General features: G+C 37.6%; 1 protein-coding gene across 2 annotated transcripts; it reads right to left on the bottom strand.

The window, feature by feature from the left end:
- Positions 1 to 1,149: 1,149 nt before the first annotated feature.
- Positions 1,150 to 14,609, bottom strand: LOC106941295 (protein NLRC3-like). 2 transcript variants are annotated; one of them, XM_015024265.1, is made up of 11 exons: positions 14,538 to 14,609; positions 13,485 to 13,575; positions 13,309 to 13,401; positions 12,670 to 12,741; positions 11,484 to 11,556; positions 9,572 to 9,788; positions 6,302 to 8,099; positions 5,187 to 5,360; positions 3,737 to 3,910; positions 3,155 to 3,201; positions 1,150 to 3,018 (listed from the first exon to the last, which is right to left on the bottom strand). In XM_015024265.1, the coding sequence occupies exons 2-11, from the start codon at positions 13,547 to 13,549 to the stop codon at positions 2,474 to 2,476; spliced, it is 3,258 nt and encodes a 1,085-aa protein (XP_014879751.1). In that variant the 5' UTR covers positions 13,550 to 13,575; positions 14,538 to 14,609; the 3' UTR covers positions 1,150 to 2,473. The 2 variants fall into 2 exon arrangements, with proteins under 2 accessions (XP_014879751.1, XP_014879749.1); XM_015024263.1 differs by lacking the exon at positions 14,538 to 14,609 and having other exon boundaries at positions 13,485 to 13,628.
- Between the last annotated feature and the right edge of the window lie 343 nt (positions 14,610 to 14,952).

The following is a 14,952-nucleotide window of genomic DNA, read 5'->3' as shown; positions in this document are numbered from 1 at the left end:
ACAGAATGCATTTAAAAACAGTTTAGAAGCATGAAAAATGCTCCTGCCTGCCTATTCTCAAGGTGAAAATTGTGCCTTTTCAAAATGCTTTATTAATTTTTTTTATTTTTCAATTAAATTTCAAAATGCTATATAAACAATAGATGATTTGACAGAATAATTATTCAAGATATCTGAAAAGAAAAGATGGAGATACCTTAGGAGGAATTTTAGCTTAACCAAAATACACTTTCAGATCCCTTAAGTTAGTTTAGCCTGACATTATTTGCTTTCATAATATCTATAATTTAATTTGCACAAGTCGAGTCCTAAAGGCCACCTTATCTAAAAACACATTTAAGACTTCTTGAATCATGATGTAATTTAAGACATATTTAATTAGAATTAAGATTAGTCAGAACAAAAAGCAAGATATCTCAAATTTAGCTTAAAATAGTCATAATTTAATTATTGATATCAGAGATATGTTTCAGATGGTCAATAATTTATGGTAGATATCTAGAATTAGAGCCTCCAAAAACCTTAAAATTAAACCTGATTCAATTTGATTAAATTGCACATATGGTATATATTTGATTTATCCAAAAAGGAAATTAAATCTTGTAACTAATATTAATTCAAGATTCTTCAAAAGTTGTTGATGGTGATGGCAGGAAAGATGTAGTATAACAATTTGTGTTGCATCAAATTTGAAGAAGCTCCCAACTGAAGACATGCAGGGTTTTTTTTCTTTTTTTACAGTTTAAATAAGACGATGCTCAGGGTTTTTCATCATCTTGATTATATCTAAAGTCCGTCTTTGTACCATCATCTGGACCAGCCTCTCCAGGGTCTCCATCAGGTCAAAGGTCAGCTCTACCAGCCTGTAGCTGCTGAGGGTCTTTGGATGTTTGGTCTTTGGCCCCGGTACACAGGAGATCTTCCACAGTCTTTGGTATTTTCCCCAGATGGGTCTCAGCTCTGGACTTCAGATAACAAGCTCAGCAAACATGCAGTTCCACCAGGAATGGTAGAAAAATCAGCATCCAGTCAGCTGCATGTAAATGCAGGTAGGAGGAAACTCCACTGGTTTCCCCAGCAGCTGTTCGTGGTGCATTCAGGTACAGCTGGGACTCCAGACGAGGATGTGGAAACATCCAAACTCCAATGTCATTTAAATGTATTTTATTGTCAAATACAGAGAATGCCTCACTCTGTAAACATCAACAAGGAATCTTTTCAAGTGATCATATTAATTTCAGAAATTAACAGAGATTATTTATTTACCTCTCACCAAAGTAAGTAAACATTTTTTTCCTCAATTAAAGCTAACCAAAAAAGTGATTTTACAAATGGAAGACAAAACTGGGAGACCCAAACCTGCACTAAACAAACTGTAACATAGTATAGATAAATAACGCAATGCAGATATAAAGTACCATAAAAATCTACATTTCATTCAGTATTACAAGATTTATGTTGCATTTATAATAACATATCAGTACTGAAAAATATTGTCAAGTACTTTTACTCCCTTCATGTCACTAACTTGTTAGTTTAATCACAGGAAAAACTGGCTAGTTTTATTACAGTAACATTAGAATATGGTGCGATTCAAACAAGCATGTAAACAATGCAGGTGGACATTATATTGGCTTCAGCAGCTGAGAAAAAATACTTCTTAACCAGTTTTCACACAATTAGATAAGAAAGGTGAATATAAGGAAAAAAACATGTCAAGGATTAAGAGGACACTCGAAGAATCAAGAGATCTGGTAAGAATATTGGGAAGATCTTTGATTCTGGTTTTACTTTGGATGCATCTGCTGAACTAATCTCTATTGTCTCACATCTTGAAATGGAAATAACTATTCATGGTTTTGTTTTTATCACCCAGAGCACTCTGTGGATCTTAGCAAAACCTCGTTGGAACCTTTATTTAAAATGCTGCTGCCTGGGTCCTGATAAAAATCCTTTACTTTTTGAACTGTGACTCCAATCTTCTTTATTAGCTTACAATTTACTTCAAAGTGCAACTTGAGATTCTTTTTAAAACTTCATAGACAGGGACCAGATAATATCAAGAGGGTATCTGCACCCATTTGTCCATAATAATAATACATTTTATCTGAAAGCACTTTTCAAATCACTCAAGATCACCAAACAAAATCCTTGAGGTCCTGTGATCAGGGCCTGGTTCACTAAGATGAAGACAAAAAGAAAACAGAGCTTTTAGTTCATTGACTTCTTCTCTGTATCTTTCTCCTTTCAGACTTTTTTCTCTTTTAAAAGACAGTTTGTGTTTTAATCAATAAATATCTCATTTATTTATCCTGTGTTCTTCATGCATTCATGAAGAATATGCCTAATTTCACATTAGACACTAGTTTATTGTGAAGCTCTTTGTAATTTTTAAAAAGGTGCTATGAAAATACTTTTATTTACATGTTATGTTAATCTAAAAATATATCTTGGGTGGAACGCCAGGTTTCTTTTATCTTAGAAAGAACGATGAGCACCAGGACTCGGTAGTACGACTCCTGAACCCAAATCCAGGATAAAGAGTTTCAGTGAATTTGGTGTTGAAGGTGTAGATGTGGATCAGTGTCTCTGAAGAGACTCTGTAGAAGGACAGAGTCCCAGCAGGACAGTCCACATACACAGCCACTCTGTCAGAGGCAGAGGAGGAGGAGGATGAACACTTAAAAACTTTTTTACAGTCGTGCCAAACAACATAACCCTCATCTGAACAGATTAGACACCAGGAGTTATTATTAAATCCAAACCAGCAGTCATCAGTCTGTCCTTTTCTTTGGATTCCTCTGTAACTCACTGATACATAGACTTTCCCACTCCATTCAACCTCCCAGTAACAGCGACCAGTCAGACCATCAGTACACAGCAGCTGATAGAGATCAAATCTGTCTGGATGATCAGGATACGGCTGCTCCTCTTCCACAGGTGTCACCTTCCTGTTGTCTTCAGATAATTTTAGGTGTTTGTTTACGGTGTTCAGGTCGACTGTGAGAGGACAGGAATCTAAACAAGACAAACAGCTTGATCAATAAACTGATCATTTTAATGCCTTGATCACGACTAATAAATGGGTGGTCTGAACACCAGCAGATGATTTAATGTGCCACTTTGTCATAAATCACATGAAAAACACACTTACACTTCCTCAGGCCTGGTGTTAACCACTGGACTCCAGCAGGATCCAACCTGGAAGAGGCAAGAGATTCACATCAGTCACATCAGTGACTTTTTATGTCGTTAATGTGGTTTTTATGCAAGAGTGGGAAAAAGGAAGTCAGATCTGAAAAACACAATGCAGCTTAGTTGTAACAATCCATCTATGGGATACAGTAATAATGTAAGAGAAGGGATGCCGAAATATTGTGGTCAAGGTTTGTATTTTTAATCATATTTTGCTTTTTATTTATTTATTGGCTTTCATACCATCATTATCACCAAGTTACAGTTAGACATTTAGATGTTTAAATTGTCGTGATGTGTCACATAATATCAATTAAAATTTGGTTGGAACCTGGCAAAATGTGGAAGAAAAGAATCACAAGATGCTTTAACTAGTTTAATGATGGAAATAAATTGCTAGTAGACTGGATGCTTTAGTAAGGAAGTGTCATGGTATGTAATCGATGATGCCAGTAATGTATATTTATCACATTGGCTGATTACGGCTGTATCCAGTATCTATCAGTAAAGCACTGTGTAGCTGCAGTCGAGGTTTTCCTACTTCAGAGTCTTCAGCTTCCAGGCTGCATCCTCCAGTCCAGCTAACAGAGGCTGAGCTCCTGCCTCTCCTGGATGATTGTAGCTCAGGTCCAGCTCTCTCAGGTGGCTGGGATTCAGCATCAGAGCTGAGGCCAGAGCAGCAAAGCCTTCCTCTGTGATCAGACAGCCAGAAAGCCTGCAGACAAAACAAACATAACCTTTTCTAACGCAATGCAAAAACATTTACTAATAATACCCTGCAAAAGACTGATGACCTGCCTGCTTATTTTTAGTCAGCCAATTTGCAGAGTGGCTTGAAGTTTCTCATGATTAAAGCAGCAGTGGAGAAGAAATGGGAGGAATATGGAAAGCTCAGGTGTTATATAATAGCACATTTATACCAAGATATTTGTATATTTAGCATCCTTAACATCAATCATCCTTTTTTTCAGACAAATGTTTAGCTTCAAGCTTTTTATTACAAATATTCTGTGTGTCAGTATTTTCTTTTTATTGAATATGAGTTTAAAACTGTTAGAGTTTTTAAACCCTAAAAAGTTTAAAGACAGTGCTACAGACAAAAAATGTCGTAATCATAGAAAGTATAAGCAAAATCCTAAAACTAGCAAAACAAATGCAAACTGCAAACAAAATGCTGCAACCATGTGAAATAGAAGTGAAAGGAAAATGGCCACAAGCAGCACAAACAACTGCAAATATGAACAACTGAAACTTGTTCCACAAAATGGAAGAGCTGCAAACCAGTTTGGAGTTAATAAAATATTACCTACATAAATATTCATCTGTACAATATTAATGTAAAAGTTGCATGTTTCTAGCATAACATACCTTATTTCCTTCCTGACCTCCCAGTAAGTCTTGACATCCTGCATTTGGTCCCATAAGATTTGTTGACTGACTCCCCCTAGTGGCCTGCAGTAGCACTTCCATTTTGTGCAGTGAGTTTGAATCATTTCATACTTGCTGTTGATTTCACTATTTGCAGAGTTTTCTCCCTTGATTCTATTTACTGTGGTTGCAGCATGTTTTGTTTGCAGCACTGTTCTGTTGCATTTGTGTCTTTGTGTTTTTGTGTTTTGCATCATTCATGTGTTTGCAGCTCATGTTGTTGTTTGCTTTGCATTTACATCTGTTTGCTGCATGTTTTCACCTCTTGGCAAGAAGGAGGGTTAGTCTAAAAAATATAATATTAAAATACCACAAAAAAAAAACTGACAGGCAACTAAATATATGATTTCCAGATTTTCTGTGTAGAAAATCTTAAACTCCTCAACAAACATGGTCTAGAGAACACCACATATTTTTATGACACAGTTGAGTTTCTCCATGAAAACACCAAGTTACAAATTCTGACTTTTGCTGCTTTAAAACAATCTGAGGATTTTACAGACATTTTATGAACACTTTTATCAGCCACTCTTGCTTCCTCTGATTTTAAAATGTGAACTAACCTCAGAATCTCGAGTTCACAGTTTGGACTCTTCAGTCCCTCACAGAGCAGCTTCACTCCTGAATCGCTCAGGTTGTTGTTGCTCAGGTCCAGCTCCTTCAGGCAAGAATCCTGAGAGGCGAGAACTGAGGACAGAGCTCCACAGCTTTTCTCTGAGAGGTTACATCCACCGAGTCTAAAGAGACAAAATAAATACACGGAGTATTTATTATTATTATTATTATTATTATTATTATTATTATTATTATTATTATTATTATTATTATTATTATTATTATTATGTGTTTAAAGTCAGCTGCTGCACCAAATTCAGTTTCAAGACAGCACTAGATAAAACAGTCACATCAGACATAAACAACAGTTTCTTTATCTATCTAGGTCAGCTATGCAATTTACAGCAGAAAGGGCAAAAGATTAAGACATAGTGTGACACTGACATAATATGCCATTACTGGTTTATTATTACTGCCATTGTGTTGGAGTCTCTGTGTGCTTCCTGATGGACTAAGTCTTAGGGTCTGGTTACAGACAGATGGCCTCTGGGCTGAAGCAACATGGTCCTGATCTTGAAATATTCCAAATAAGGAGCACAAAGTTGTGCAAATAAAAAAAAAACACTTGTGTAGTAAGTGGGTTGCTTACTACAAAAGTAGTAGGTTGTGTAGTAAGCAACATTACAACCTACACATTAGGTTGTGTAGTAAGCACATTTCATACACATAAGTGTCTCAAAGTAATAAAGCACAACAGTAAAAACATGTAAAAGCAACTTTCTGTCATTGTATCTATGCTGCTTTCTCACATGGTTTTTCACATAATTCCCAGAGAAATGCTTCATTATTCTGCTGTTCACTAGTTTATACCAGTGTTTCCCAACCCTGGTCCTCAAGGCACACTGTCCTACACGTTTTAGAGGTTTCCTTGATTTATGTGCCTGATTCAACTGATTGCAGTTAGGAAACGCCTGTTAATCAGTCATCGATTGAAATCAGCTGGGCTGAAGCAAGAAAATACCTAAAACATGCAGGCCAGTGTGCCTTGAGGACCAGGGTTGGGAAACACTGGTTTTTCAATGAAGTAGAAAAAACTGATTTGATTTAATTGATCTGTACTTACACAGCTTTCCTGGAGGCTTTGATGACTGGCACCAGCTTCAGTAGAGCTTCCTCTGTAGCAGAGTATTTCTTCAGTTCAAACATCTCAAGGTCTTTCTCTGATGAAAGTAGCATGAAGAGCAGAGCTGACCACTGAGCATGAGACAGCTGGTGAGCTGAAAGACTTCCTGTTTGTAGAGATTGTTGGATTTCCTCCACCAGAGACTGATCATTTAGTTCATTCAGGCAGTGGAACAGATTGATGCTTTTCTCAGCATCTAGATCATTATTTATCTTCTCCTTGATGTACTGGGCTGTGTCTTTATTAGTTGTCAAACTTTCTTCTGTCTGTGTCAAAAGGCCTCCTAAGTGACGCTTATTGGTCTCCAGTGAAAGACCAAGTAGGAAGCGGAGGAACAAGTCCAGGTGTCCATCTGGACTCTCTAGGGCCATGTCCACAGCACTCTTGTAGATGTCTGTCTCTGAGGATCCATGGCTTCTTGTTTCTAAATCCTTTGATTTTGTTTCACCTTTTGCCAGCAGATTGACTCCAGAGTTGATGAAGGTCAGATGAACATGAAGAGCAGCCAGAAACTCCTGAACACTCAGGTGGACGAAGCAGAACACCTTGTTGTCCTGGTACAGCCCTCTCTCTTCTCTGAAGATCTCTGTGAAAACTCCTGAACACACTGAAGCTGCTTCGATATCGATGCCACACTCTGCCAGGTCTGATTCATAGAATATCAGGTTTCTTTTCATCAGCTGCTCAAAAGCCAGTTTTCCCAGAGACTCAATCATCTTCTGGCTCTCTGGACTCCAGATTGAATCTGTCTCAGTTCCTCCATCGTACTTGATGACCTTCAGTTTGGTCTGAACCACCAGGAAGTGGATGTACATCTCAGTCAGGGTTTTTGGCAGATCTTCTCTATCTTCCTTGTTCAACATGTCTTCCACAACTGTAGCAGTGATCCAGCAGAAGATTGGGATGTGGCACATGATGTGGAGGCTTCTGGATTTCTTTATGTGGGAGATTACTAATCTGGCCTCCTCCTTATATCTAAACTTTTTAGTGAAGTACTCATCTTTCTTTATGTCAGTGAATCCTCTGATCTCTGTCATCATGCCAACAAACTCAGCAGGGATCCGATTGGCTGCTGCAGGTCTTGTGGTTATCCAGAGGTGAGCTTTGGGAAGCAGGTTCCCTCTGATGAGGTTTGTCAGAAGAACATCCACTGAGGTGGACTTTGTTACATCTGTCAGGATCTCATTGTTGTGGAAGTCCAGTGGAAGTCGACTCTCATCCAAGCCATCAAAGATGAACACAACCTTTAACTCTTCAAACCTGGAGATTCCTTTGGTTTCATTAAAAAAGTGGTGAACAAGCTCCACCAAGCTGAACTGCTGGTCTTTAAGCAGATTCAGTTCTCTGAACATGAATGGAAATACGAACTGGATGACCTGGTTAGCTTTGTCTTCAGCCCAGTCCAGAGTGAATTTCTGAGTCAGGACTGTTTTCCCAATGCCAGCCACTCCCTTTGTCATCACTGTTCTGATTGGTTCATCTCTTCCATGTAACAGTTTAAATATGTCTTCATGTCTAATTGTCGTTTCTGGTCTGTCTGGTTCCCAGGACACTGATTCAATCTGTCTGACCTCATGTTCACCATTGACCTCTCCAGAGTTTCCCTCTGTGATGCAGAGCTCTGTGTAGATCCTATTCAGAACCGTGTGCTTTTCTGATTTACCAATCCCTTCAAACACTTGTTTGAACCTCGTCTTCATGCAAAACTTTATTGTTCGTTGGCATATGGTGAGGGATCCTTAAAGAATGCAAACAAAGTAAAATAATTAAAATGATTTTTTTTTACTTGTTTTACATTTCATTTTGAAAATATTCCTGCATAGGTAGAGGTTACACAAATGTTTCTGCAGAAATTTGTTTTTTTATAAGCCATGAAACAAAACATTTAAAACCAATTATTTAAATCCTCATGTCTGGCCATAAGAGAAAAATATGATTATGATTGAGAAAATATGATCATCCTACTGGATGGTTACTCCATATCCAACTGTCTTCCAACTGATGCAATGAGTAGCTTCTCATTTTTTAATCAACCATGTGTAAAGACAGCTCCTATTGTTGTGGAAAAGATGTTTGTCTGTTTTAGAAGGGTAAAATCATTGGCATCAAACATAGCAAACATCTAAGGAGATCTAGAGATTACTAAAGTTGGGTTAAAACTGTCTAACACATTATTTTAAAAATGGAAGGAAACAAAACCTTCCATTATTTTCCACTTAAAAGTTAAAAAGTTAAATCAAATCAAAGGAAAAGATCAGTAGAAATCAGGTCTAAGAACAAGTATTTTCACAATGTGATGGGAACTCAAAGGTACTGAACAGTTGTGTAGCCATAAGAAAACCTTTAATCAATGAGCCTAACTGGAGAAAACAGCTTTAACTTGTAAGGCAGCATAAATTTAGGACTCTATGGTGAGATAAGAAGGTCAATTTGGCTTATGTGTCTAAATTTACTCTCTTCCAGAATGATAGGTAAATCAGAAGAGAGGCGGATGAACACTGGATGGAAATAAATCTTGGGGTTGCAGTAGCTCTTGTGGAGGGATTCAACTGGTTGCTGCAGGTCATGTGGTTATCCAGAGGTGAGCTTTGGGAAGCAGTTTCCCTCTAATGAGGGCTTGCCTTCTTTTGTCTGACCAATAGACAAAATAAGGTAATGTGACTTCACCAATATCATTGTACAATTGTTTGGTTTTCCTTTAACTAATCTTCAAGTAAGTATCCTTCAGTTGTGAACCATGTGAATCTGTATACCTTTTATTAGGTGATTCAGAAACAATCTCTTATTTCAGAAATAAGTCCGCAGTGACAGCACCAGACATGCAATCAAGGAAGATACATCCAAAGCTACTCTGGACCAGGAGGGGCCAGAAGAACAAACAAGACCTCCATTAAGACTCCTCTCTGTGGTACTAAAATGAGATTAGACACACCTAAAATGGAACCTCATATGCTTCTTCAACAATGCTGAAGAAGCATATGGGAGAAGGAGGCATCACACATATAACATTGAAGACGAAGACTCAAATTTGTAGGTTTTAGGTTTTAAGAATTGGACTGTTCTTGGCCTAGACACGATCTATACCTATTGGCTAAATATCCTTAATGCCCTCCATGAAAACCAAACTAACTCTAACATAAGGAATAAATTGAAAAAAAAATGTACTTATCAATCTTCCAGCATATCAACTCTCTAGAGAAATCGTCTTACTGGCTTGAAGACTCTCAGCCTTGTTCATCCTCCATAGGAAGTGTTGTATGATCTTCTCAAAAGCTTTTCTGCTCCACTTCATTTGCTCTTTATCTTCACCCTCTAAAACTTCATCATCCTCATTCCACTCTAGACATTGTGGGGAATCTGAACCCAGAACCATTTGGAACTTCTCCAGCTCATTCTCCGCAAAAGTGAAAATGTTCTTTTTAAGCTCCTAAAACAGAAAAAAAAAATAATTTAGACTGAAATCATTAAGGTGGTGGACCTGAGTGAAGTTCCCCCCGCACTCCCGACCTTCTTCAAATCAGACAAAATGGGTGTCGGTCTACATTTGTGCAGCAAAAATTTTCCTATGTGCCACTTTGGCTTTGAAAATATTAATGAAAGGTTAAAGGTCAACCAGCCCCCACTTTTATTAAATCAAACAAAATTAGTGTCAAAAGTTTGTGCTACATTTGTGCTGGTTTGCGCAGCAAACATTTTTAGTTTGTGCTGCTATCATTCTAAAGATATTAAGAAAAATGTTCTCCAGGGGTCATCAGAGGTCAGCCACTCCCCTGCCCTGCTCACATTTAAGTTTATTTATTTATTTGCACCAACTCAGCTCGGCTAAGTTGGTGCTTGTTGTGAAAGAAAAATGTTCATTTGTGCAGCGTTGGCTTTGAAGACATCAAATCAGACACCCATTTTGTCTGACTTGAAGAAGGTTGGTTGACCTTTCATGACCTCTTGAAACATTTCTCTTTATCATTAAAATGATAGGGTCACAAACGAAAATGTTTACTGCACAAACGTTTGACACCAATTTTGATTTGAAGAAGGTGGGGGGCAACTTCACTCAGGTAAAAAGTGGATACTATATATGTTTTTCAGTAAAAAAAAATGTCATCAGAAACAGGTTTAAACTTGTATGAATCATAAAGTAAAAGGAAGTCAACTATCAGGAAAACAGCCGACTTCCTGTCCAAAGAGGGTGGGGCTCAGATGATGTCACTAATTGATCTTGTGTTGTGATCAGTGGTGATCTGTTATGACACACATAAAGTTTTCTGCACCTGTGACATATAAGGAAGTTATTCCACCCTAGTGAATGGTCAGATTTTGAAGCTGGCCCACACCCACATGCTTCGATGCAATAAAAACCTTTTAATACCTTGTAAAGGTATCAAACAGAAGAAAAGTGTGGCTCTAACTCCATGACCATTTTATAAAAGCAAAACAGAGAATGGGGGGAAAGAATGGGAACCCCATTGGATAGGGGAGTGATGTATACTGAAATGGGACGGGGCTCCCATAGGTACTCTGCACTGTATGAAAGGTTTGTATGAATATGAACGTCTCACGACCACGTGACCATGTGCTGACTGTTTGGATTCAAACGGTTTTATGGAAGAGATAGGTTTCTTCTATAAAACATGGGAGAGACTTTATGGCTGTTTTCTGCTTGATCTACTGATCGCTAGGGTTTCCCTCTAGTAATCGTTTTGTGGTGCCAGAAAAATATGACAGAAGTCTGATGGTCTCTGATTGGTTAGAGAGTGGAGTCAGGGGCCACATTACAAGAGCCTCTCCTTTACAATAATCCAATCCACCATTTGCAAAAACTCACAACAGTCACTGAGTCTGACAAAAAGACTGAGCAGAATTTCCAACATGGCTTCCAGGTCGTGTTTGGGTCAGATACAGTTCACCTTGTGCTGACACTGACATTGACTACTAGAGCTGTTATTCAGTGGTAACAGAAAACCACCTGCACTGTGTAGAGCAGAACTGAGTTGATTCACACTGCACTGCTGCTTTTGGAAAAGGGCCATAAGTCAGACTGACAATCCACTAGCTCACAATTTGTAGCATAGACATGATCATATGAACACAACAGACAGAAAGCAGTAGATGTAAGTATACAGACCATAAATGTGGAGCCCAGTGATGTTTGATGCTGTTGGGTATTCTGACCACTAGGGGGCTCTGAGATCTTCACTCTGTGGAGGAATCATAAAGACTTTTACCACATTCCAGCTCTCCATGCAAAACAGGCAAAAATAAACAAAAGTTATTTGTAGATCTGGACAGATAATAAAATTAATCCTAAGTATCAAAGTATTGCATAGAATACTAGTGAACTTCAACAGATTAGTCTTATACTTTGTTCTACATTTGTTTTGACCATAAAATAGAGAAAAGCTCTGACCTCATCTGACCAGAACACCTTCTTCTACAAATACTCCATCTTCCCATCACTCTTGGTACATTTCCATCCCAACCCTTAGAAATGCTAACCTGCTGCTCATCCTTTCAGTCTCTGTCTCTCTACCTGATCAACCTGTACAAATCATTATTTCCCTCCTTATTGTCCAACCTACCATAGATCATTATTGGTCCTTTGTTTGGCTTTTGTTACCACTACCTTTGCTATTTGTTGTATCTCCTGATACTCCTGTGTCTTCCTCCCATTTCTTATTTTCTAACTTCTTTATTTCCATATGTTCCTGAACTTTTCATTCCACCACCATCTTGTTTTCTACTTCACTGCTTCCAGACTATTTTAGCTGTAGCTTTAAGTATCTCTTGACAACTAACTTGTCTTAACTCCACCCTGTCAACCAGTTTCTGTTTTCATTTTTCATCACCTATCCCTCTGCTCCACCTTTGCTCTCCTTATTTTTCTCACTTTCATCTCATAGACCATCATCTTATGGTGAAGATCAACCACAATCTGCTGAAAAGTTCAAATCTAAGGTGAATCTCAAAGTGAAACCCATTCAGGACATGAGTAAAACTCTAGCATCTAAAATATTTCTCATGTTTGTAGGATGAGTCTTTGCCAGGATACAAAAAAACATTCCAACTGTTAGGTGTGTCTGCAAAAAGGAAATATGTGAAAACAGAGTTCTGTGACAATAGGAACTGCTGCCTTTAGACACAAATAAAGACATAATGGAAAATCTATTTAAAGTAACCTGGATGTTAACAATAAATAAATAAGGCTAGTTGGATGCTGGTGAAAACATGATGCCATCTGGGATTCAGCTGACATGTAGCTGAGGTGGTTAACATAGTTATACACAAAAACAAAACATATACAAACAACTCACTCATCAGGAGATGGAGGCTGGTCTGTTTCTGACTGATGTCCAGATGAAAAGCTGGAAAATGGATGCTGAGGACTGTCATGTAAACAATCAGACAGAAAGAGAGATCTTTAAACACTGATTTAAAAATGCTTGGTGAGGCTTTTTGCTTTTGTTTGTGAGCTTTTTGTCCTCGCCGATATGGAAACACCTTATTAGGTTGGAACCATTTCAGCTTAAGCAGAAGACCGACAGCTCCTATGAAATATAAATATGTTTTTTTGCTGTTATTTTTTAAGGCTGAGGTTCTGGAACACCTCTTTACATGTGCATATAACAAATTCATGGCATTTCTTCCTGCTTTTGCTGTTCGTATCCAACTTAAATCAAAAAAGTTTCAATATCAGACAAACATGAATATATATAAAGCACTTCTCAAATCAGGATTTTGTAAGGTTAATAATTAAATAATAAATTAACTGTGGTTAACAACATTTTCTGGTTCTGTTTTACTGACCTGTTAAATTATTAAATCTCTAAAGCAGAATCAGATCCTGTCTGACAAAATACTATAAAAACATGTTTTTTCTTCTGAGAGTAAAATGTTGTCATAAAGGTGAAATGCTGTATATGTTAAGATGCTTAGACAGATTTATAGCTCACCTCTTTGAAGGCTTATTTGATTTAAAATCAATAACATCTCTCATGGACCTGCTCTCACAGAGCTCTAGATCCGGTTCATCTTCACACTGTTTGCTGTAAGTAAAGTTGGTTGAGTCTGGAACCTTTTTATGGACTGAATGAAAACAAAAACAGTAAAAGGAGGCCATCTGTCTCACCTCTTGGCTTTGCTCTGGTTCTCAGCTTCAGGCAGAGTTTCTCCTTCTTTCAGCTCCTGATCCATGATGCCGAGTTCAGATCCACATCAATCTGCACACAATGTTAAAATTAATCTGCAGAGGATAAACAAATCACTCACCTGCTCAACAAATATTGTTTTCTTCACATTGTTTGTTCAATAAAATGATCAGCTGACAAACATTTGACAGGAAAATCAACAAACAAAGAAGCAGGAAGAGAACTGGCAAAAAGGAAGAATATTCCTAATAAATATTTAAAAGAAATGTCATGTATGCCTGATTTTAAGTTTTATCTTTTATATCTGTGTGCATGCTCTTCAAACTGTTGATAATTATGGTTAATAACTTATAATTAACAGAAGTTTCAGGTTTCTTTAGTCAAAGTAAGCCTGAGCTCCACCTAATAAACAGGACTGACTGGCCAAACAACAACCAGTCAGTCGGTAATTTTCTCTGAATGTCAACCTGATGCCGTGTCCCAGAACAATAAACAGTCACTTCAACATCTGGGAGCAACTCAAGGCTAGTCTCTGTTTACAATGATTTCTGGGCCTTTAAGAAAGGTGGGGTCACGTTCCCTGTTTCTATGTTTTTGTTTTGTTTATGCCTCAAAATATCAAATAAATTTGTGGAAAGAATAAGAAACATTAAAACTACTGACAGTCGCAGTGATTTCACTACTAGGACCTAATTACCCGACTACAGAAGATTGAAATAACATTATTACACTTTTGTAATGAGGAAATATTATCTAATTACACTACAAATAAGAATAAAGAAATAGATTTGAAGACACAGGGAATAGTTGGAAACTGTAAATCAAGTTGCGACATGTATTTTCTCTTTAAATGCACCAACTGGTTTCTCTCTCTCACCTGTCTGTACGACTGTTTTTATTCTGAATAAATGACCTTTACAGAATCAGAGCTGACTTTAGGTCCCCGTTTGGTTTAATGTATAATACAAGTAAAGATAACTACAAGAATAAACCTGTAAAAGAGAAGTTCAGCATCAAAGAGGCTGTTATCTTACCTTAAATCTTTCTGCTTCACGGCAAAATGAAAAGTGAAAGAGTTTGATGAAGAGATAAAGGGAGGTGCTGCGGGGCGGAGACAGTTTGTCATTACAGGCTCACCTGTGGGAGGCGTTTAAGTCCTGACTGTTTCTAAACGGACCGGCCTTTGTAGAAACGTCATGAAGGTCTAGTCTGTGTTTTAACCACTGTGTGTCTCTCCAGTTCAAAGATACTGGCAAAAGTATTAAGGCTAAATTTTATTTCCAGCCAAACAGTTCATACTGTTTTATACAAGACCATAAAACAATCTCAAACAAATCGCTTTATTGTAGCATTTAGTGTCTTACTGGATGCTTCAGATAAAATCCTAAAGCGACAGATAAAAGTTGGATTTTGTGCACATTTATATTTTTCAAAGTGGATGTAAAAACT

This window comes from Poecilia latipinna, unplaced genomic scaffold, assembly GCF_001443285.1.
Source record: "Poecilia latipinna isolate Pla-1442-1.1 unplaced genomic scaffold, P_latipinna-1.0 Scaffold3591, whole genome shotgun sequence".
Taxonomy (NCBI): Eukaryota; Metazoa; Chordata; class Actinopteri; order Cyprinodontiformes; family Poeciliidae; genus Poecilia; species Poecilia latipinna.
The sequence above is the reverse complement of the archived record's forward strand: the minus strand, read 5'-3'. Positions and strand labels throughout refer to the sequence as shown.